We start from the raw sequence: 22,335 nt of genomic DNA on the forward strand, positions 1-22,335 counted from the left end.
CTGCCTGGCTAGTCTTCACTGACAACGCTCTTGTATGGGTTTGCTGATCTTTGTGTTTCCTAACTCCATAGAGAATAACTTGTCAAAGAACTTCTGGTGGTTTCCACAGACTCTGGACTGATGCAGAGCCTCACAGTTTCTTCTTGATAGTACTGCTGGTGCTGTTCGTGTGCGAGTGGTGATTGCCGAGCGACTGCTGGCAAGAACGATTGAAACAGCCCCAAAGAACTATTTCTAAACAGGCCCACAACCCCCATTTCCTTTTAACTTTTCGCTTCCACCACCTCTGGTAGATGGTGGCTAGAAGGGAGGTTGAAGTGTTTAAGAACCCTTATTAAAGTAGGTTTTTGAAAAATCTAAGTCAACAAAAGGGGCTATGATTTTCAGCAGACCGTGGGCACCAAATCTTGTCCTTGCACCCTGCTTGGTGAACACTGGCTTGGAACCCAGATTACAAATATGCCTGGCAGGACCAGATATGCTGAGCTCATTCTGAGGGCCAACTAATTCTACAGGGATGTGAGTTATGATATAGATAGGAGGCAGTTTTTTGAGTGTCTGGCCTGCACTATGTATGTCTGTGCATGTGTGTGCATAGTGTTAAGAGCCCAGATGTGTCCGTCCTCTGGGACTGGAGTTAAAGATGGTGGTGAGCCGCCAGGTGGGTGCTGGAAATAGAACCTGGGCTTCTGCTAGAGCAACAAGTGCTCTTAACCACCAAGTCATCTTCAGCCCCTACAGGAAGGAGCTTAAGAGTGCCACTTTGTACAACTTTATAACCAGTGTTCACATCTTGGTTGTCTTCCTCACCCACTCCCCATCTTCCTGGCATCTTCCTCCAACCTATGAGGTGGGAGCTGTGACCCCCTTCGTGGTCCACAATGATATGAGCCAGCTGGGTTTGGTGAAGACTGCCTGCCATTCCAGCATCATAGAGGCTGAGTCAAGAAGATTGCTGCAAGTTCAAGAACAGCCTGGGCTACATGATGGCCCGCTGCAAAACAACAAAAACACCCCACAAAAAGCAGATCCAGCTCAGTGTGGACTTAGGAGGTGGTGGGACCTTTAAGAGGCAGGTCCTTTGGGGAGTATGGCGGAGTGCTTCCCAGGTAGGAAGTAGGCAGTAAGAGCCAGAGGGGAGGATGTGTGCAGTCCAGACATGACAAGTAGCTCACTGATTCTATGACTGCAAGCACAAGACCACCAAAAGACCATGCCAGCTGAAATCCTAGTGTGGATGGGGAGGGGAGGATGATGTCCCACCCCAAACTGAGGAGACACTGGCAACAGATGACTGCTGGCTCATTTGTTAGAGCTGCGAGTGCTCAACTGCTGAGCCACCGCTCTAGGCCTCAGGCCACTTTTTGCTGAAAGGCACCTATTGAACCTGTAACCAATCACAGCCACCTGGTGGTGCTGCACAGGTGGAACTACTTCTTTTTAAATGCACTTTAATCTAATTTTCTGAGTGCACTGGTCAGTGTAAACATGGTACATCAGAGACTCCAGGGGAGGGCGGGTGACTATTGCTGGTACGTTGGTTTTAATTTCAAAAAAGGGAGAGATTTTGATACTGACAGCTTGGACTGACAGCAGCTTGGAGCTTGGGGGAAGAATTAGAGTAAAAAGAAAGGTGCTCCCAAAGGACACCCTCCCACCAGGACATCAGTCCCACCAGGACATCAGTCCCAATCAGTCTCCCCAGGAGGACAGAGCTGTCACATCACAACTGGGTAAAGACAGCAGGGGAGCGCTGTGCCATGGAATGCCTGTCTGGGACTCAAGGACCAGGTGCCCTGTGGGCACAGGGCAGTCATGCTGGTTCCCAATCTCCCAGGTATGCTGCTAGAAAATCAAAGACAGATTCATTTCATGGTGTTAGGAATCTGGAAAAATAAAAAAATCATCTTAGATAGAAAATGAACATCCGATTAGAGCCAGCCAGAGAAGATTGGGGAGGCGGTTTTGGTGCCACTGAGGCAGGTGGCCCAATGACAGTGGGTCATGGGAGAGTGGTGGTGATGTCACCTCAGTCTGGATTGCAGACTCCCATCCTGTTCTGGCCATGGAAGCGGTCCACTTCTTCCAAAATCCTCTAAGTGAGCTTTCCTTAGTTTGTGCTTCCCTTTGGTTTGACACGTAAGGAGACAGTGGACATGGCTGTCACTTGTCCACAACTGAGAACAGCTGAAGGCAGGTGCAGGCTTGTCCCTCAGTGGCCCCGGTGGTGGTGCTTGGAGTATGGGGGCCAGGCAGGCTGGGCATTACCGCTGGCTACCTTCTGTGCTGGAAGGACAGAAGGCTGGAAATGGAGGCTGCCGGGCCCCCACCCAACCTCTCTCCATCTGTGCCTATGAGGCAGGGGACGGATAGGCCTGACTGGCAGATGACATAGGAAAAACAGCAAAATTCTAACTCTCTCCATCTCTGAAGGTGGAAAAGATCAGACGGTTACTAAAAAATAATCAATTTCTCAATCGAGTCCGGGCAGCCGTGTCCAAACATCAGAGGTGGAGGCTCGCCCGGGGCAGGCACAGTCAGCTGGGCTGAGCACAGGCTCAGGATGGGCAGAGACCTTGTCCTCACAGGAGACTGCACCGGAAGAAGCTGGTCCTCTTCTGCTGCTCCACTGTGATCTTGACTCCATGGCTGCTCCCCTGGGGGCTGTTCCCTTCCTGAAGTCACAAGTTTGCCTTGTTACTTACTGTGGCTTGTCAGCTCTACCTACTACCCACAAACAGCTGTCAAACGTGTCCATGACTGTCCGACTAATCACTCCACCATCCATCCATCACCCACTAGCCATCCATCCATCATCTATCCCCTGATGTTCAACCATTCCCTGCTAACCACGTCGAGTACCCACCATTACCCATACAACCATCCACTCATCCACTCATCTAATCTATATCTTCTGAATCACTACCCACCCTTGCCCAATCCCCCACCTACCCATTATCACCCTTCCCACTCCCCTATGATCGATCACATCCACTCAAACTCTTGGAGTCATTCACCCTCAAAATCTGCCACTCTCTCCCAAAAGCACCCCACTGTCTCCTGACCGTCCATTCACCTTCCACAGCCCCCAGGTTGCCTTCATCTGCTTCTCACCATCCCCCAGGCCGTTACCCTTTCCTTTTTCCTCCTTACCAATACCCAGACACCTCTTTCCACACTCTTCTGTTTCTTGCTGCCACTGGGCACTAAACTGAGGGCCCTGATGCTGGTCAAGTGCTCGATCATTAGCCACATCTTCCAGCGACACAATTTATCTTTTCTCCTCTGCTCCTCCTTCCTCCCTACCTTTTCCCCAGCTACTCACCTATCTATGCTAAACACCCCTATCGTCTATCATGGAGACAGTGTCCCTCAGGGCTCGGGAGGCATAGAGTTTACTGCCTCTTGTGCTCCAGTGGTGCAGAGGTCCGCCTGCTGCTAGTGACACAGGACCTAAACGCTAGTCCTTTTTTTTTTTTACAAAGAAGATGTTTAAAAATTAGATTTACTTATTTGTATGTGTGTGTATGTGAGCTCTTGTTTCTTCCAGTGTAGGTCTGCTATCAAACGAAGCCCTAAGTTGTGTGCTGTACTGCCTGCCTGGTACATAGGTTGTACAGGGAATGCTGCCTTTTAGATGTAAGCATGAAGAGATACCACGAGTCCACCTTGTGCCTCACTGGTGGCTCAGAGCCCAGATGAACGTGTGGGGCAGGCTGTATTTCACACATACTGTTGGGTGATCACACTTCAAAGAGCCTCAGGAGCCAGGCGGTGGTGGCGCACGCCTTTAATCCCACCACTTGGGAGGCAGTGACAGGTGGATTTCTGAGTTCGAGGTCAGCCTAGTTTACAAAGTGAGTTCCAGGACAGCCAGGGCTATACAGAGAAACCCTGTCTCGAAGGAAAAAAAAAAAAAAAGAGCCTCAGGACTAACCATTGTTCTCTGATCTCTAGATACACAGGTAGGTCTGGGCAGGGTAAGAGCTCAGGGGGCAGGTCACATTGTATTCCTAGTGTCCCCAGGCTTCAGTGACATGTTAAGCTCAGTCAGGAAAGCTTTGCCTTCTTTTCTCAGCAATGGCCTGCTAAGCTTGAAAGGGTCGAAGTGATGGCTCAGTCTGAGTTTGACCCCCAGCATACATCAGCCAGGTGTGGAGGCTGGATAGCTCACAAGTTGGAGCACCAGTGGCTTTTGCAGACGACCTGGGCTTGATTTCCAGCACCCATGAGGTACAGCTTACAACTATCTGTGACTTCAGCTACAGGGGTCCCATGCCTCTGAGGTACCAGCATACATGTGTCCTCCCTGCCCAAAAAGGAAGACTCTAAATAAAAACAAACAAACAAACAAACAAACAAACAAACAGATAAATAAATAAATAAGCTTTGAAGAGCTGTTTAGAGCATTGGCTGCTTTTCCAGAGGACCTGGGTTCAATTCCCAGAATGACCTGGTAGTTCCTATCTGTACCTTCAGTCTCTCTGGCCTCTGAGTGCACTAATCATGCACTTGGTGCAGACATTCATGCAGGCAAAACATTCATACTATGAAAAAGCCAATAAAATAATACTGTAAAAAAACTGAACAAAGACCAAGCCAGGGTGGTGGTACTTATAATCCCAGTGTCAGGGTAGGAGAGACAGAGGGCCCGAGGTTCACTGTCCAGTCAGAGATCTTGTCTCAAAAGCTAAGGTGAGAACTGAATGAAGAGCACACTGACACTGACTTCTGGCTGCCATTTGCACATGTACACACATGCACACACACACACACACTTACTCTCACTAGGATGGCAGGTCTGGGCAGTGCTGTGCTGCCCCGGTCAAGGATGGCTGCATCCTACAGAACCCCACATGGAGACCTAGGAAGGACTCGGACTCACCAATTTTTTGTCCATTTTTGCTTTGATATCCCTGGCAAGAGTGAAAAATGCCTGTGGAAAGAACAGACCGTCAGCACCCTCTAGTGGTGGGAAGTTGTTGGCTAGAGGGAAGGGAGGTCTCCCTCCTGTCCCCAGTCAGGCTCCCATCTGTCACCCCTGTAGAGCGCGTTGGAACAAAGGCCTTCCCCCAGACCAACAATCCTGTGAATGTGAGCAGACATTCTCAGCTGGCTCTTGATGACATGAGGCTCATAGACCATGTGATTTGCCCAAAGGTATTGAGTGGTTAACTGGTTCAGAAGGGTCTGGAAGGATTATCTATCTATGGCTATGTTCTGTCCATGCCAATTCTTTTTTTTTTTTTTATTTTAATTTTAACTTTAGAGAGTCTAGGCTAGCCTTAGACATCTGTAGCTGAGCATGACCTTAAATCTCCTGTTTCTTCTGCCTCCACCTCCAAAGTCCTGGGACAACAGGCATCACTATCAAGCCTTTTTCCTCCTCTCTTTAAAGAACAGCTACAAATTCCAGTCTGCAAATGACTGCTGTCCCATGGAGGGGACAATCTGAGGTAGGTTGGATTTAGCATCTCCATGCAGTGTTGGTGACCTGGAAAGTGGGGTCAGGGGAGAGTGCGTGGAGATGGGCTGGCCTGGACAGGGGAACAAGAATCTGATGGCAGGAAAGGAGTGTAGCAAAGGCCGGGGAGGGCAGGCCCAAGTGGCTTATGGGAGGAGTAGGAGTGAAGGGAATTGAACAGGACAAAGGCCTTGGCCACTGTCCTCTGGTTATTTTGTGGAGTGATGTGGGCAATTTAGCCCCTGCCCCCAGTCTTGATGTATAGCCCAGGCTGGCCTCAGCAATCCTGCCTCAGCCTCCTGAGTGCTGAGATTACAGGTAGCTCTGAAGGTCTGTTTTTGAGTGTCACTAGGGCTGTATGAGAAAAGCTGAGGGCCAGGTGCCAGGCTGGCACTGCCTTGGGGACAGCATAAGGATCAGGGCACAGCACTGGGACCTGGATCCTCACTGGGGATGTGAATTAATAGTGTGGCTGAGAGGAACATAGCTGGGTGTAGGTAGTGGGTACTAGGTACTGGGTACTAGGTACTGGAATCTGAGCTTTGATTTCCCTCATTTGCTGAGCTAGTGAGACTGTGTCCTGAGTGCCCAACAGAGGGCATCCTGAGCCAGAGGCCAATCCCTCTGGATACTCCAGGCTGAATCTCCCAAAGGAAAGCCCCTCCAGCCCTGGAGCACTGATCCCACAAGCCCATCGCTCCCTGCAGGATCTGATTTGACTCACATTCTCCACATTGATGTTGGCCTTCGCACTGGTCTCCATGAACTTGATCCCATAGTCGAGTGCCAGCTGTAATGAAGGCGACACATGAACACAGTGTGGACTCCCATTGTTTCCTAAGGAATGGAAACTGGGATGGGCTGCTACCATACTCAAGCTAAAGGTGTTACCTTCACTGTGTGATGGTACTGCACACCAAGTGGGGAGGGAGCAGAGGAGAGGAATATGGCATAGCCTAAGCCAGCTCTGTTCCCTGCTGTGATGCCAGCTGTGCCTGGCCTTGCTTGGTTCTGGTGACAAGATAAGAGTTCACTGCCAAGCTCTCATTGCTAGCCATGAGGAGCCTCTGTCTTGCCTAGGGTTATCACCTCACAAGGATCTCTCTATCTCAGGCAAGTCAGGATGGCAAAAAGACTAGGAAGGAGCACCCAAGCTGAAACCGACCACGAAGGCAACACCTACCTTTTCTCCCCGTTCCTTGGACACCTGTCTCTTGTCATTCACATCACACTTATTCCCCAGTATCATCTTTTCCACATCTGCAGAGGCATGCTGAGGAGAAGAGGGCAGATCAGGGTCAAAGTAGAAGGCAGGGTGTGGACTGTTTGGTGGCTGGCAGCTCATGTCCCTAGTTGTTGAACACTTCTTGACTGTGCAAATGGCTTGCACAGATCATGATCACTAGGCTCCAGAGGTATGACTCCCAGAGCAGATGCTCAGAGACCTTATCCACGCCCTCTATAGCAGTTCTATGTTAGCTTGTGAGCCATCCCATGCACACACCATGCTACATTTGGGTTCCAGGATCTGGGTTCTAAGAATTGAACTGAGTATATCAGGCTTGCTGGCAAGTGCCTTTATCCACTGAACAACTTGCCAGCTTAAGTCCCAATGCCGGCTTGGATCTTTCAACTTTCTCTTCTCTATACATTCCAGAAACAAGGCTATGACTTCCTGCTAAGTTCTTGCTGAACACCCAGGCTTGGCTCAGCTCTGACTTCTCTCCTAGAGATGGGTCCCTCATCAGTCCCTCCAGCAGCTCCTCTGTAGAAGAGACCATGCTTCCCAAAGGAGAGAACATCAGAGAGCAGCTCTGCTGTAGGGGAAACTCATTCTTTGCTCCCTGTCATACCTCCTGTCTGCCAGAGGATCACTCAGGGTATCCCCAAAGCCAAAATCAGAACTCCTCTTTTGACCAAGATGACTTCTACAGCCAGGGCAAAGGCCTGGTCCCAACACAAGCTCAAAGCAATTGCGTCTCTGCCTGGCCTGGGTGCCCACCAGTCTTGGGTCCAGAGCGACAAGTGCTCCTTTGTGGTTTTGTAGACAGGTGAAGTTCTTGACACCTTAGACCCAATGCCTCACCTGCTTAGTCATCAGGACTATAGGTGGAGCTGGCCAGGGAGGGAATAGGTGTGGCTAGCACCTGGACAGAGGACAAAGTTGGCTTTGAGAGGGTAGGCTGGACTGGCTGCCTCTTTACCCCTTTATAATTCAGGGTCTCGATCTTTGACTCTACCTGTTGTCCCAAATGTGGACTTGGACAGGCTCATACCCTGTTGCACAGCAGCTCAAAATGTTTGGGCCAAATGCTCATGTGACCCCAAACAGAAATGATTGTAAGAGCAGCCAAATAGCACTGTGTGGCTTGTGGGCCAATGATGATTTCAGGTGGACAGCAGGGGTCTTGGTCCCATTCTTCTCTCTCTACCTGTCTCCCAGGTTCCTGGCTCTGAGTCACAGCCCAGGAGAGGAAGCAAAAGGGTACCCTCACCTCTTCAATGTTCCGAATCCAATTCCGGATGTTGTCAAAGGACTTCTCATTGGTAATGTCGTAGACCAGCATGATACCCTGGGTGGGGAGAGAGAGGGACATGGACTTTGAGGGTCTATAGGGCAGTCAATGTACCCATCAGGACTGGATGTGGCCACTGTTGGAGATGACCACTGTCTCGGCCAGCCAGTTGGCTGTTATCTTCTCTACCTTCATGGTGACCTTTCTGACTCCCAAGCTAGACGTTGTCACACTTTGTAATGAGCCTTGCTGGCTCCCTATGCCATCAGAAATGTGTGCCTGGACCCCCAAAGACCTCCAGACTCAACCAGTGCCTCTTCAGGATACCTGGCATTCTATCTACTATGTGCTAGGCTTACAGCAGGTTGGGCTATGTACTCAGGCCCTGCCCTTGGAAGGGTCGGGACCCTACCATGTCTGAATTCATGTGCCTTCCAGTGACTTAGAGCTGAGATCTGCTTTCTGAAGAGACCAGGATAAGTGGTCTCTTCAGATCCCTAATGAATATGAGGGGATACCTAACAGAGTCCACAGATCCAAAAGACGCAGAAAGTGGCCTCAGCCCAGCTTAACTCTACCAACTCACTGCTACTATAGAGGAGAAACTGAGGCATAGGAAGATAGATCTTTTTGATTAAGATGGAAATCCATGAGACTCGAGTGCTGGCTCATGCTTGAAATAATACTCAGAGGCTGAGGCAAGAGGACTCTTGCAAGTTGAGATCAGCCTATGCTATATGTAGATCCCCCATTCATTCTCTCTCTCTCTCTCTCTCTCTCTCTCTCTCTCTCTCTCTCTCTCTCTCTCTCACACACACACACACACACACACACACACACACACACACAAGCCCCAGAGGACAGAGGACACTGAATCAGAGAGCAATCACCGCCCCAGAGGACAGAGGACACTGAATCAGAGAGCAATCACCCTCTGATAGTCTGGTACAGCCCTGGATTTCCTTATGTAGCTTCAGGAGTGTGTGTGTGTGTGTGTGTGTGTGTGTGTGTGTGTGTATGTGTATAGGTCAGAAGAGAATCTGCAGGAGTCTAGGCCTGGGTTTCCTATGTGGCGCCTACAATGGCTCAGTTGGTAACACTATCAGGAGGCCCACATAGGCTCAAGCACTGTGTGTTTCTAGGCTGTAGCTGGCTGGAGCCTAGGCCTTGCTTGCCCCTCTCCCTCAGGCATCCACTACAGGGGACAGTCTTTTGTAGAATGCAGCAGTCCATCTCTAAGGCTGCCCACATTTGCCGTGGAAGAGGAAGGACCAGCAGGGGCATAGGTCAATGGCAGGCCCGAGTCAGGGCCTGGGTTCCATTCCCAGTCCTGAAACCAGAACCAAATAAAAACATAGTGACATGGGCTTTTTCTGTGAGCTGTCACTAGCCTGCGCAAGCTATAACTAATAATTCACTAACTCATTTTAGCACTCAGGAGGCTGATGCAGAGGCTCACTACAAGTCTGAGGTACAGAGATGATGCCAAGAGAAAAATCAGCCTGGGTATGACAGTGTTTGCCTTTAATAGCAATACCCAGGAAAAGGGAGGGTCAGGCAGATTTCTGAGTTCAAAACCAAGCTGGTCTACATAGTGAGTTCCAGGTCAGCTAGGGTTACACAGTGACACCCTATCTCAAAACAACAAAACAAAAAAGTATATGTAGCTCGGTTGGCAGAGCATTTGCCTAGAATGCACGAAGCCCCAGGTTCCATCATTGGTTCCTTATAACCCAGGCATGGTTTACATGTGTGTAAGGTGGCACAGACCTGTCTTCTCAGCATACAGAAGGCTGAGGCAGAAGGATCAGAAGTTCCAGGCCAGCTTAAGCTACACAGTGAGAACATGTTTAATCAAAACAACATTGAAGTAGATTCCCACCATCTTGGTGCTGGTTTGGGCACAGCCAGTGAATCCGTGTGTGAACTCAGGCTGGACTGCCAAGTCTCAGGGTCCTGTCCACACCTGTCCGCACCTGATCAGGGCATGGCCATGATCCAAGGAGAACCAGGCTAAAACTGAGGGTGCTACCAGTCATGGGGGGGAAGGGGGAGAGGCTCAGGGAGACTATCTGAGTCTAGAGAAGTCCAAATAGCTCTCTCCAGAGGACAGAGGTACCTCTGACCCCAGTCCCCAGAAAGGGCAAAAAAAAATTAACCTTAGCATAGAAGATGCTATGGTTGCAGACCACAGGACTGAGTCTCCAATGTTGGCTGCCCTTCCTGGGATGCTCTAAATACTTCGTCTAATGTCACTATTCATGCCTGTTGATCCCAGGCCTCATTAAGTTCTCAGGCCTCTTCAGGCCTCCATGAGGACTGAGACTCACACTGTGCTCACAGTATGGACAGCATGCTGGCAAGAACTGGGAGCCTGTGGCCCTAAATGGCTGGTTGAGCTACAGAAGGCACAGGTGAAAGAATGGGACTCTGGGACAGATATCCATTTGTTTTCCCAGGAATGTGAGGACATTTCTGAGAGGAGGTAGGTTGGAAGGTGGCCCAGGATTCTGGGCAGGACTGAAGTGGCTCCTCCTGCTTCCTTTGTTCCTTCACGCATTGTTTTGCATAGTCTCACACAAGCAGCACCTGGTCAGGGTGGGAACCTGTCCTTTCCTGTCTCCCCCCCCCCCAACCCTCCCCCATCTCCACAGGGAAAATATGTGGGGGTGAGTTTGCTAGTGCAGGCCCAGGTGGAAGATGGAACAATGATAACCCCAAGTAAGTACAAACTTCAAGTTGTTCTAGTAAATTCCAGAGTATTAATGGCCTCCGTGGAGGCTAGCCGAGGCTTGCCTTTGCCTGAAGGATGGTTCCCTGGTGCTTCTCTCATCCCTACACTGGGTCTGAGGTCCGGAGGTTATTATATATGAGGAGATAATGTTTCAGAGAGCCAGTCAGGGCACACTGACCTCTTTAAAGCCAGTTCGGGTCCTGAGTTACCTAAAGAGTTGGAACACAGGCTCTGCAAGACACAAAGGTTGGCCAGGTATGGTGGCACACACCTGTGATATCCTAGCCTGGGGAAGCTAAGGCAGGAAAATTGTGAGTTTCCAGCCAGCCTGGACTACAAAGTGAGTTCTGGGCTAGCCTGGTCTTACTGGCAAGTTCCAAGCCAGTGAGAATCACTCAAGGAACAATGTTGGAGGGTGACCTGACCTCTGGTTTCCACAGTCATGTACACACATGCACACACAAATACACACAACATTTTAAAAACATATAAAACAAGCTGGGTGCACTTGGGAAGTTAAGACAAGGATTTTGAGTCCCAGGCCAGCTTTGGCTATATTGTGAGTTCTAGGCCAGCCTGGGCTATATTTTGGGACTGTTTTAACAAGATGAGACAATAACAACAGAAGCCGATCACTCAGGCCTTAGTACTACTACTTGTTTCTACTTCAACAATAAAAAAGTCAGTACCATGGCACCCCTGTAGTAGGCTGTCGTGATTGTTCGAAACCGCTCCTGGCCGGCCGTGTCCCTAGAAGCAAAGATGAATGGTATTAGTGACATTTCTCCCTTGAGTCCCTCCTGCTCCACAAAGAGTCACCTCTGTCCCTGTGATTACACAGAAGGGCATATGGAATGATAGACTACAGCCCTTCCGAGTCCCCTGGGCGAATGTCCCAGTGGCCTGTGTGTCCCCTCTACCCTTCCACGTATTGGCTCCAAGGTATTGTCCTGGGGTCCCTGCAGCCAATGCTGAGCGTATGCCGTAGTCTTGACTGTCAGAAAGAGCAGGGTGAGCTCAAGGGCTGCTGCTCCGAAGTGCATTCTGTCATTACCTGCATGAAGGAGGTTGTGTCCAGGGAGGAGGCATCTGAGTTAATGCCACCTGCATATATGGGGTGTGTGGTTTACAAACAGGTGTTTTACTGAGCTACATACTCACCTGTCATCCTGGCACTGGAAAGGCCCAGGCAGGAGGACTGTGAGTTCCAGGCCAGCCTGGGATACACAGCAGGACACTGTCCCAGAATAAGAAAGGGACAGGGTGTACCTGGTGGTAGTGTTTGCCTAGTACACACAAGGTTCCATCCCTAGGTCTGGAAGAAAGTGACTTACTGAGCCCCTGGCTCTTCCTGAAGGCCCTGGATGTCTGGATTCCACAGAAAGGCCCAGTGCTGACTCCGAGCTCTACACCTTGCCTGTAATGTTTTCTGTTATTTTTATTGTTCGTGAGTGCCAATGCACATGCTGGAGAACTTGCAGAAGTTGGTCTTCTCCTCCTAGGTCTAGGTCTTGGGATTGAACTCAGGGTCAACAGGCTTTGCAGAAAGCACCTTTACTCACTAAGCTATCTTGTTGGCCCACTGACTTTGAATCTTATTTTACTATGGCATAGGGGATGGAACTCAAGTGTTCTATGTATGCTAAGGCAAGTGCTCTGTCACTGAGTCCCGTTCCTAGCTCCAAATCTCTCATTTTAATGTTAATTTTAATTCTGAGATGACTTGCTAGTGGAACTTGCAGAGAACATACGAGGTGAAGAATGTTAATCGCAGCCCAGGCCAGCCTTCTAGTGACTCTTCTCTTGGCTGAGAATGCTGAGCGGTGAGGTGGAAAGGGAGGAGCTGGGGCAGGAGGCTTGGCTGGCTAGGACTGTCACTTTGGACTTGGGCACAAAGGCTGCAGCATGGCCACTGTGTTGGAAGTAGAGGACTTCTATGGGTTGTAACTTACCATGTGGCCAGGACTGATGACTAGCTAGAGATAAGGGGACCCAGGAGGCTCCCCTAGAGATACTGACAAGCCAGGTGATGGCTCATGCTGAGACTAAAGAGACCTGAACATGCAATGGGGGAGGGGCGCCTAGGCTCTTTGCTCCCTCCCAGGGGGACCTGGCTGGCTGAGTGTTTGATTACACTCTTCTGTTTGGTTCTGACACAAGTTTTCACTAGGCAGGCCACATTGGCCTAGAACTTGCTGTGACCCTCCTATCTCTGCCTCATGAGGGTTGGGATGACAAATGTATACCACTGCTCTTTAATGTGACTTGGGTCTGTTTGCTCAAGGCTGGCTGAATTCAGCCTTCCAGGATGTTGGATTACTTCGCAGCCCACATCAGTGATGGGGTCCTAGATGCTCACAGTTTCCTAAGTGACCCTGGCTGCCAAGGTTACCCCCAGGGCGGAGGACTATGAGTACTTCTGGCTGCTGGGTCTGGCCTTAGCTTTAAGGTTGTTTGTGGGTTTCAGGTCCACACACCAGGAAGTGAGGCCTAAGTTCTCTTCAGGGGAGAAAACAGGAAGTGGTGTGAGGCCTTGAAAATTTGGGGTGAGGCCATGGGCTCAGAAGGAAACCCCCAGCTGGGTGTGGTGGTACACATTCATCATCCCAGAATCTGGGAAGCTGAGACTAAAGACTACAGTCCCAGGTTATCTTGGGTTACCTAGCATGGTGAGACACTGTCACAAAAAAAAAAAAAAAAGAGAAAGAGGAAATTCATAGCCCAGGAGTCTTATGCTACCACCTCTGCCTGCTTGCTCTCTAAGCTCCTTGGGAGGGCCATGGCTTATGGCATATCTGCTGGGTACTGGGCCTCTAGGATCCTATCCATTCTCACTTATAAAAGTTTCCAGAATTTTCTCTTTTAATGCTACCTCCTGGCATGGAGGGTTCTCTCCAGGTTCAACAGAATTCTCATGCACCCCGGGACACTGAGCTCACTGAGCTCACAGGTTATGTCCCTAACACAAATGTTAGGCTCCAGAGGCCAGCAGAGGATGGCTACCTGAGCTGGATATGAAACTGTGGAATCTTCTGAGGGACAGAACTATGCTTTCAGGGCTGGGTACTATGGAATTTTGCTCAATTGGTAGAGTCCTTGCCTAGCATGCATGGGGCTCTGGTTTCATAATATCATTGCAAAACCAGGTATTGTCACCTGTCATTCCAGCACTTAGGAAAAGGCAGGAGGCAGAGGCAGGCGGATTTCTGAGTTCGAGGCCAGCCTGGTCTACAAAGTGAGTTCCAGGACAGCCAGGGCTATACAGAGAAACCCTGTCTCGAAAAACCCAAAAAAAAAAAAAAAAAAAAAAAAAAAAAAAGGAAAAGACAGGAGGGTTAGAAATTTGAAGTCATCTTTGCAGCAGGATGTAGTGGCAGTACACCTTGAACCCCAGTACTCAAGTGGCAGAGGCAAGCAGATCTCAGTGAGTTGAGCCTGCTTGATCTACATACATACTAAGTTCTAGGCCAGCCAGGACTACACAGACAGACGTTTTCAAAAAAAAGAAAAGGAAAAGGACAGTGTGCGTATGTGGAGGGGCACCAACAGCTCTGCTCCCAGTATAGAGTCCAGCGAAGGGCCACGATGCAGGGCCCAAACAAGGCACTAGCACTCACCATATCTGCAGTTTAATCCTCTTGCCATCGAGCTCTATGGTCCTAATTTTAAAGTCAATTCCTGAAAGAAAAGGAAGAATAAAAGGTGTTATCAAAGCCAGGCCACTTCCTGGGCTGCCAGGGCTGTGGCTTCTGGAGCAGCAGCTGTATGCTGGGTCCTTGAGACCTCAGGGTTCTCTCCACAACACAACTGGAAGCTTCTGGAAGAATCTTTCCCTGCTAGAAGCACAGCCTAAGGCTGTGGCGACAACAGTAGCTGAAGGGAAGCTGGGAATGGGAGATGGGCAAGGCCCCTGGGCTGGCTCCACCTTTCTGCTGCTCCTGGCCCAGCCTCACAGTGGGCATCCTAAAGCCTTCTACAGGCTGGGGCCTGCCACCCCATAGTGTATTGTGTTGCCAATGGGCCATATCCTCTCTCCACAATCACTGCACAGCTTCAGTTACTTACATTTTTGAGAACAGAATCTCATGTAGGCAAAGGTAACCATGAACTCCTGATCCTCCTGCCTCTACTTTCTGGGTGTTGGTGTGCCTGGCATGATTCATCACACTGCCTTCTCCCAGAGGCTCTGGTTGGAACTCCAGGCTTGCTGTGGATGGTATGCAAGTGCTTTACCTCTAAGCTACATTTTAAGCCCAAGGCTTATAGAGGAGACGAAGAAAGAACAGTGGGTACCAAAGAGCTTCCAAATCACCCTCAGGAGAAGGGACTATAGAGGGAAAGGTGGCACCATCAGGAAGGGGTCTTAGGTGACTCTTGAGCAGGGCTCTGACATGTAGCTGGCAAACCAAAGAAAACCTGTGTATACCAAGTGTTCTGACACCCATCTATAATTCCAGCACTTAGGAAGTGGAGGCAGAAAGGTTAGCAGGTCAGGGTAAGCTACATAGTGAATGTGAGGCCACTTATGTAATATCAGGTCTCAAAATCAACAAAAACCACAACCAACTAACTGTAACTATGCCCCAAAGTTGGCCTCAGCTCCAGAGCTTCCAGTGGGCTATCAAGAGTCAGAAAGACCAGCTAATGGGCCATCTATATGGTCGGATATGGCTCAGTCATGGAACTGAATGAAAGACACCCATCTGATATATCATAGAGAGGCTCGAAAACACAATGCTGAGTGAGAAAAGCCAAGCAGGAAAGGCCACATATGGAGTGACTAGGCTGACATGAAGTGTCCAGAGCAGGCAAATCCAGAGACAAGGACTGTGCCTGAGGTTGCCAGGCTGGGGCATGGGGAAGATCAAGGGCTGAGGGGCATAAGGATGCATTTCTTTTTTAGCACAAGGAGACATTCTGAAATTTATTATGGTGATGGATGTGCAAGTCAAAGCATCCCAAAAGGCACTGAGCTCGTGTGCTTTAAATGCGTGGATCAATGAGATGTCAGATATGGTAAAGCTTTAAAAAAAAAAAAAAAAAAAAAAGGGCTGGTAAGATAAAGGGTCTTGCTGCCAAGCCTAATGGCTGGGTTTGATTTCTGGGGCCAACATGCCACTGGCCCACAAAGGCTCATGTATTTAAATGCTTGGTCGCCAAGAAGTGAATGTCTTTGAAAAAATAGGAAGGATTAGGAGGTGTGGCCTTGTCGGGAGGGGGTACATTATTGGGGGTGGGCTTTGAGGTTTCAAACGCCTATGCTAGGCCCAGCCTCTCTCTCCCTTGGGTTGTGGATCAGGGTGGAACTCTTAGCTCCTGCTTTAGCACCATGCTCCTTGCCAGGATAACAGACTAAATCTCTAAAACTGTAAGCAAGCCCCAATTAAACACTTTCTCTTATAAGAGTTGCCTTGGTCATGGTGTCTTTTCACAGCAATAGAACAGTGCTTAAGCAGCCCTCTGTGCAGCCATGTTGGTCCCCTGGCAGTTCCCCACACATCCCAAGTACCCTAGGTCTTCTCTCCTCTGTGATGGTTTTTACTTCCAGTCACCTGGTGCCCCTCTCCTGCTCAAGTTGTTGTTCAAAATGGCCTTGTGGGGCCTTCATCCACCATTACCATCCCAACACTAGACACAACACACACACACATCCCATGATAGGCAAGAGATGGCTCAGGATCCTACTCCTACACCCAAATCTGCTGATGCTCAAATCCCTCTTATACTATGACAGGTTATTTACATAGGAATTCTGAACATATTCCATAGATTTTTTAAAATATGCATTTTTGGAAGGTGGGGGTGCACTTCAGGAGGAGGTCTCTCTCTCCTCTCTCCTCTCTCTCTCTCTCTCTCTCTCTCTCTCTCCCCTCTCTCCTCTCTCCTCCCTCTCTCTCTCTACATGTGGGTCTTCAGGTTGTCAGCCTTGCCTGAAAGTGCTTTTATCTGCTGAGCCATGTCATAGGCCTGCATTATTTTTAGACAGGATTTCATTGTTTCATGAACTTTCCTGGAGAGATGAACAGGTATCTGTCTATTCAAATTCTAACAACAGACCAAAGGAATAAATCCATCCAAGCTCTGATGAGTGAACCATGCAGACTTAGGCACAGGAGCATGGGAGAAGGGGATCACTGAATAACAGACCCCCCCCCCTTGCCATACGGATAGAGTCCACTCTTAGCCTTACACACTATGTACTCTAGAACTCACTGTAACCTTGTGCTTGGGGATAGAACTACAGTGTGCTGGGAGGGAGGTGTAGGAGGGAGCAGCAGACAGAGTAGGCAAAGGTCTGCTGAACCTCTCCATCCCACCTTCAGTGAGGGTCAACAGTGGAGTTATCTCAGCTGCTCTAGGGAAGATGGTAGCCAGGTGTGAATTTGAGACCAGTCAGGGAAACAGTGGGGTGGAGGGTGGAGGAAAAGAGAGCGAAAATGGAGGGAGGAGTAGCTCCTACACTCAGGATGGCACTACAGCAGACTCAGCAGGCCAGGCTGATCTGGAAACTCACAGTGATTCTCTTGCCTCAGCCACCCTAGCGCTGAGATTACAAACATGACTATGCCTGGGTCCTCTGTAGATTTTTCAGTTTAGAGGAGACACAAACTACCCACTGCCCAGGCTGACAAATGGTGGCCAATAAGACCAATGACTTAAGTTCACTCCAACTTAAGTGCCACATAATGAAAACAGAAAGCCAACTCCTATAAGTTGTCCACACACGCATGCACCCCCAATTAAATTAATAAGTGTTATTCAAAAACTTTTAAAAATCTGGGAGTGGGGCTGTGGTTTAGGTGGCAGTACACATCTGTCAGTCCAGCACTTGGAGGGGGCAGCAGGATGTTAGGAGTTCAAGGGCAACCTTGACTACAAATAAGTTTGAGATGAGATGGCTCAGTGGGTAAAGACACTTGCCACAATGCCTGAGTCTAATTCAGGACCCACATGATGGAAGGAGAGAACTGACCTCTGCCAAGTTATCCTCTGACCTCCACACATGCACTATGGCCATGCAGTGGTGCCTTTAATTCTAGCACTTGGGAGGCAGAGGCAGGTGGATTTCTGAGTTCGAGGCCAGCTTCGAGGTCTACAGAGTGAGTTCCAGGACAGCCAGGGCTACACAGAGAAACTCTGTCTCGACGCCCCCCCCTCAAGCAACCCCCCAAAACAAACAAACAAACAAAACATGCACTATGGCAGGAGCACCCAACACAAAAATGTGATTAACACTAAAAACAAATCAGGCTGTGACTGGTAGACTAATCACATAGCAATAGCAAAATCCTGGGATCAACCCCTACACCCAATAAACTGGGTGTCCTGGTATACCCAAGCAATCTAGAGGAATCAGGAGTTCAAGGTCATCCTCAGCTTCCTGGGGACTTCGAGGCCAGCCTGGGTGGGCTATGTGAGGTCCTATCTCAAACAAGAGAGAGATGGTTAGATGATACTACAGTGTGCTGGAACAATGAATGGGTCTGAGCCTGGCTTCAGAACTGATTGCAGTGCGCTGCAGGGCCAGGTTCACATCACAAATAATTCACAGGGTACACCTTCCAGAAAACAACCACCACTCAATCCTCCTTCATTAATGAACACAGTGAAGGCTGCTGGCTGCCAGTATGGATGGATGTACCTTCCTGCATAACTTTAGGACTAGGTGGCTGGGGCATACTCTTCCAGAGACATTCCCCAGTGTGTCACACAGAAGTCCAGGGTTAGTGTGTAACCAACTGTAGTCATGAATCTCGCTTTGGTCCAGAGCCCTCCTGGTTTTTATTAATGCACGAATTGACTGAGGAGTTGTAAACTTTACGAGGCTCCAGAATTATAAGGTTATAACTTCAAGGTCAAGGAGAATAGCTTTTCTAGAAGACAGAGGTCTGTGGGAATGTGATACCAATTCCTGGGTTCAAATGCCACCTCCACCTCACTGTGAGTCACACCCACCTCACTATAAAGGATGAGGCCAGTCTCCTCAGGACCCTGAAGGACTAAGTGGGTTTTCTGATCAAAAGTTTTAAACTGGGCTGGAGAGATGGTTCAGCGGTTAAGAACATTGACTGCTTTTCCAGGGGTCCTGAGTTCAATTCCTAGCAACCACATGGTGGCTCACAACCATCTGTAATGAGATCTGATGCCCTCTTCTGGTATGTCTGAACACAGTGACAATTGTACTCATCTATAAAAAAAAAAAAATCTTAAAAAAAAAAAAGTTTGAAGCCAGCCCGATGGAAAAGGTCAATGGTCAGATGTATAGCTGACCTGTGTTGAGGCTCTTGGCTCCATCCCCAGTATTTCAAAAAGAAAAACTGAACAAACATATATGAGATGCAAAATAAGCAATACAGGTCAGCAAGATGGTTCAGTGGATAAAGGTGTTTGCCACTGAGCCTGATGACTTGAGTTCAATTCTTGGGTCCTACTCAGTAGAAGGAGGAAACTGACTCCCGTAAGTTGCCTTTTGACATTGGAATTTGGGAGCCAGAGGCAGATGATTTCCATGAGTTCCAGAACAGCCTGGTTACATAGCTAGCCTGTCTCAAACAAACAAACAAACAAACAAACAAGGGTTAGGGACACGACTCAATCCCTAAAGTCCTTGCCACAAAAGCATGAGGACCTGGGCATGGTGGCATAAACTTACTAACATTACAGAACTGGTGAGACAGAGAAAGAAGCGTCTTGGGGCTTGCTGGTCAGCCAGCCTCAAACTTGGTGAGTTCCAGGTTCAGTGAGAGACCGAGCAAAGATAGCTTGGTGAGTGAAGGTACTCACCCATAAACCTGACAACCTGAGATCAATCCCCAGGACCCACATGGTGGAAGGAAAAGAACAGACTTTAAAAGTTGTCCTCTGACCCATACATGTGCAATAAGCATGCACATACACTCCCAATAAAATAATTTTTAAAAATGAGGTGAAGCTTGAGGAATAACCCCGACTGTTCCTGTATGCACACAGGAACATGCTCACACACATGCATGCATGCCAAATTGAACAACAACAACCACAAAACACCCCTGAACTAATGTCACCATGTTGGCGTTGACTAGGAAGTGTCTGAGGATGGGAAACTGAGGTCTGTGTAGAGAACAAACCAGAGTCTGTGGGTAGCTACTGTCACTTCCTGCTTGGTCCTCACCTGAGGGTAACTCCAAAGCTGAGTGTTTGGGTGGGGGTGAGGGGGGAGAGGCTTTCAATGCACCTGTGCCCAAACCCTCTGCTTCCTCCAGACTGAACCTTCCACTGCTTGTACAGATCTAATCCTTAACCACCCAGGGCACCAGACAAGACAGACAGTGCCATATCTACTCTAAATAAAATTGGGTCGGCGAGGGTTGGAGCTTGCTCAACCTAGAGTTCAAGTATGATGATTCCCTGTCCAGTTCCCTATACTTGACGCCGGACACACGACTGTTTCAGAGCACTGACTGGGAAGGAGATATTAGATGGCATTATCACATGATGGTCAGGTCAGGGAGACAACAACTTAGTTGACATTACACAGAAATCGCCCCCCCAGTTTTCCTTTTCCTTCCAAGGTAGGGTCTCATGCAGCCCAGGCTGGCCTTGAACACTCTATGTAGCCAAGGATGACCCTGAGCGCCTGATCTTCCTGCCTCCCTGTCCTTAGTGCTGTCATTACAGGTGTTCACTACCACATCTGGTTTCAGGGTGCTGGAGATGGAACCCAGGGTCCCAACAATGGAACCACATCCTGACTAGGGATAAACCAAGCCTAGTGACCATTCTCTTGTTTCAGGGTCATACACCATCCACGTTACTCTGTTTGACAGGATTTACTTTCAGGTAACACTCAATGTGAGCCATGACTATTCATGGTATGGAGCATGGTCAGCACCATTTTTGACGTCAGAACTGGGGCCATCACAAGCCAATTCTGTTCAACTGCGCCGTGAGGCAGCCCTGGGGAAAAGCTGTTCAGAAAGTGACAGGTGGTGTTCTTGGCCCAGTGAAAGGAAGTCAGCCAAGGCTGCACGTAGCCATGGCTGGACTTAGTTTCTTACTGGAACTTTTTCTCTTGTATTCCCACCAGGATGACAGATACTGTCACCATTCCTCAGAGAGAAGGCAGGAGGACTTCGGGTTGGAGTCCTGACTTAGATGTGGATCAGTGGTGCTGGTCCTTTGAAGCTCTGGAACAGCTGAACCTTGAATTTTGGAGTCAGACACACCTGGGTTCAAATCTCATCCCTAATACCTGTAGACTGTGACCTTCAGTGCGTGCCGCACCCTCCCTCAGTTTCAAATTCCTCCTCCAGGGACAAAGCACCCATCACGAGTACACTACAGATTTGATACTGCACATGCCAAGCTTGCCACATAGGAAACTACGAGGTCAGGTGTCACCTCCATGCCTCAGTTTCCACTTTTGGAAGACGGGAGTCTCCCCGGAAGAACAGTGTAGAGGTCTGCTGTAAAGACACAGAGAGTTGACAGGCGCCAGGACCCCAGGGCAGGCTCTTCCTCAGACTGCAGCCTGCACGTCCCTGTCTGCACCTTGGTCTCCGGCGTCCCGCCAGGGTCCGGGCTTGGACCCCCCGGCGGGAGGTGGAGGCCGCTGCGGTTCTCTGTCCAGCCCCGTGACCCTCCCGGATCCTCGGCCCGAGTGGATCCTGAGTCGATCCCTCAGCCCAGCCCCACAGGGGCGCGTCCAGCCCTGGTCACCGGCCGCCCAAGGCCCCGCTACCTATGGTAGAGATGAATGTGGAGTTGAAGGCGTCCTCGGAGAAGCGGAACAGGACACAGGTCTTCCCTACCCCCGAGTCCCCGATCAGCAGCAGCTTGAACAGGTAATCGTAGGTCTTCGCCATATTACACTCTCTCCCCGACGGGAAGTACGGCCGGCGCCTCGCCACTGGTCGCTGGACCCGTCTATCATCTCAGATCCCGCCCCCTATTGGCCCCCTGCCCGCCGCGCATCATCCAGGCCGACGCCCGCCACCCGGAGCCCCGCCTGTCGCAGAGAGCCCAGGGGAAAAAGGCGAATGCGGCGCAGAGCCGGAAGCAGCCGACCGCACAGCCCATTGGTTGACGCTTGGTATAGTGAGGTTTGTTATTGGCTAGTGCTGGAGAGTCGAGGGAGAGGGCGTCAAATGACCAGCGATGGGTGTGGTCACATCTTGACCCCGCCTTCCCGTGCGCGCCTTCTCCTCAGCCCTTCAGCGTCCAGGCCCTGCCCCCGACAGGAGGGACCCCAACAATTCCGCGCGCTGGTTGACGAGAGAGTGGAAGGGGCGGGCTTGGTGAACAGGCGCAGGCGTACTGGCAAGACGGTTGGCTCTGGCAGAGAGCGCACGCGCGCAGAGAACGCCTCGTGTTTCCCGCCTTCTCTGCCTGCGCAGTAGCAGCCGCAGCCGCAGCCGGCGCTGAGGCGAAGCGCAGGAAGTACCTGTGGTAATGCTTCTGAGGAGGATTTTCGGCGGTGCAAAAGTGGCGCTGGTTAAGATGTGCAGCAGACTCGCTCCTCGGCCTTGGCGCCCACCATTGGACTTACTTAGGTGCTGTACAGGCAAGCCGGCCATTGCTGTGGGCGATCCCAGGGCTTCAGCGCGGGTAGGGCTATGTTATCATGTCCAAGTAATGGCAGC

At 49.9% G+C, this 22,335-nt stretch overlaps 1 protein-coding gene across 1 annotated transcript; it reads right to left on the reverse strand.

Annotated features, from left to right (window-relative positions):
* Positions 1–1,520: 1,520 nt before the first annotated feature.
* On the reverse strand, positions 1,521–21,593 carry Rab8a (RAB8A, member RAS oncogene family). Its single transcript, XM_021169633.3, has 8 exons — positions 21,435–21,593; positions 14,332–14,392; positions 11,404–11,464; positions 7,960–8,037; positions 6,648–6,737; positions 6,189–6,254; positions 4,886–4,936; positions 1,521–2,675 (listed from the first exon to the last, which is right to left on the reverse strand). The coding sequence occupies exons 1-8, from the start codon at positions 21,556–21,558 to the stop codon at positions 2,583–2,585; spliced, it is 624 nt and encodes a 207-aa protein (XP_021025292.1). The 5' UTR covers positions 21,559–21,593; the 3' UTR covers positions 1,521–2,582.
* Positions 21,594–22,335: the final 742 nt, after the last annotated feature.

The sequence above is a fragment of the Mus caroli genome, unplaced genomic scaffold, assembly GCF_978045245.1.
Source record: "Mus caroli unplaced genomic scaffold, Mus_caroli_1 scaffold_10, whole genome shotgun sequence".
NCBI lineage: Eukaryota > Metazoa > Chordata > Mammalia > Rodentia > Muridae > Mus > Mus caroli.

Coding starts and splice junctions, on each gene's coding strand:
- Rab8a (XM_021169633.3), bottom strand. CDS start 21,558: ATGGCGAAGACCTACGATTACCTGTTCAAGCTGCTGCTGATCGGGGAC. Junction 14,393..21,434: donor CACATTCATCTCTACCATAG/GTAGCGGGGCCT, acceptor CTTTTCTTTCAG/GAATTGACTTTAAAATTAGG. Junction 4,937..6,188: donor CCAACATCAATGTGGAGAAT/GTGAGTCAAATC, acceptor TTCTTTCCACAG/GCATTTTTCACTCTTGCCAG.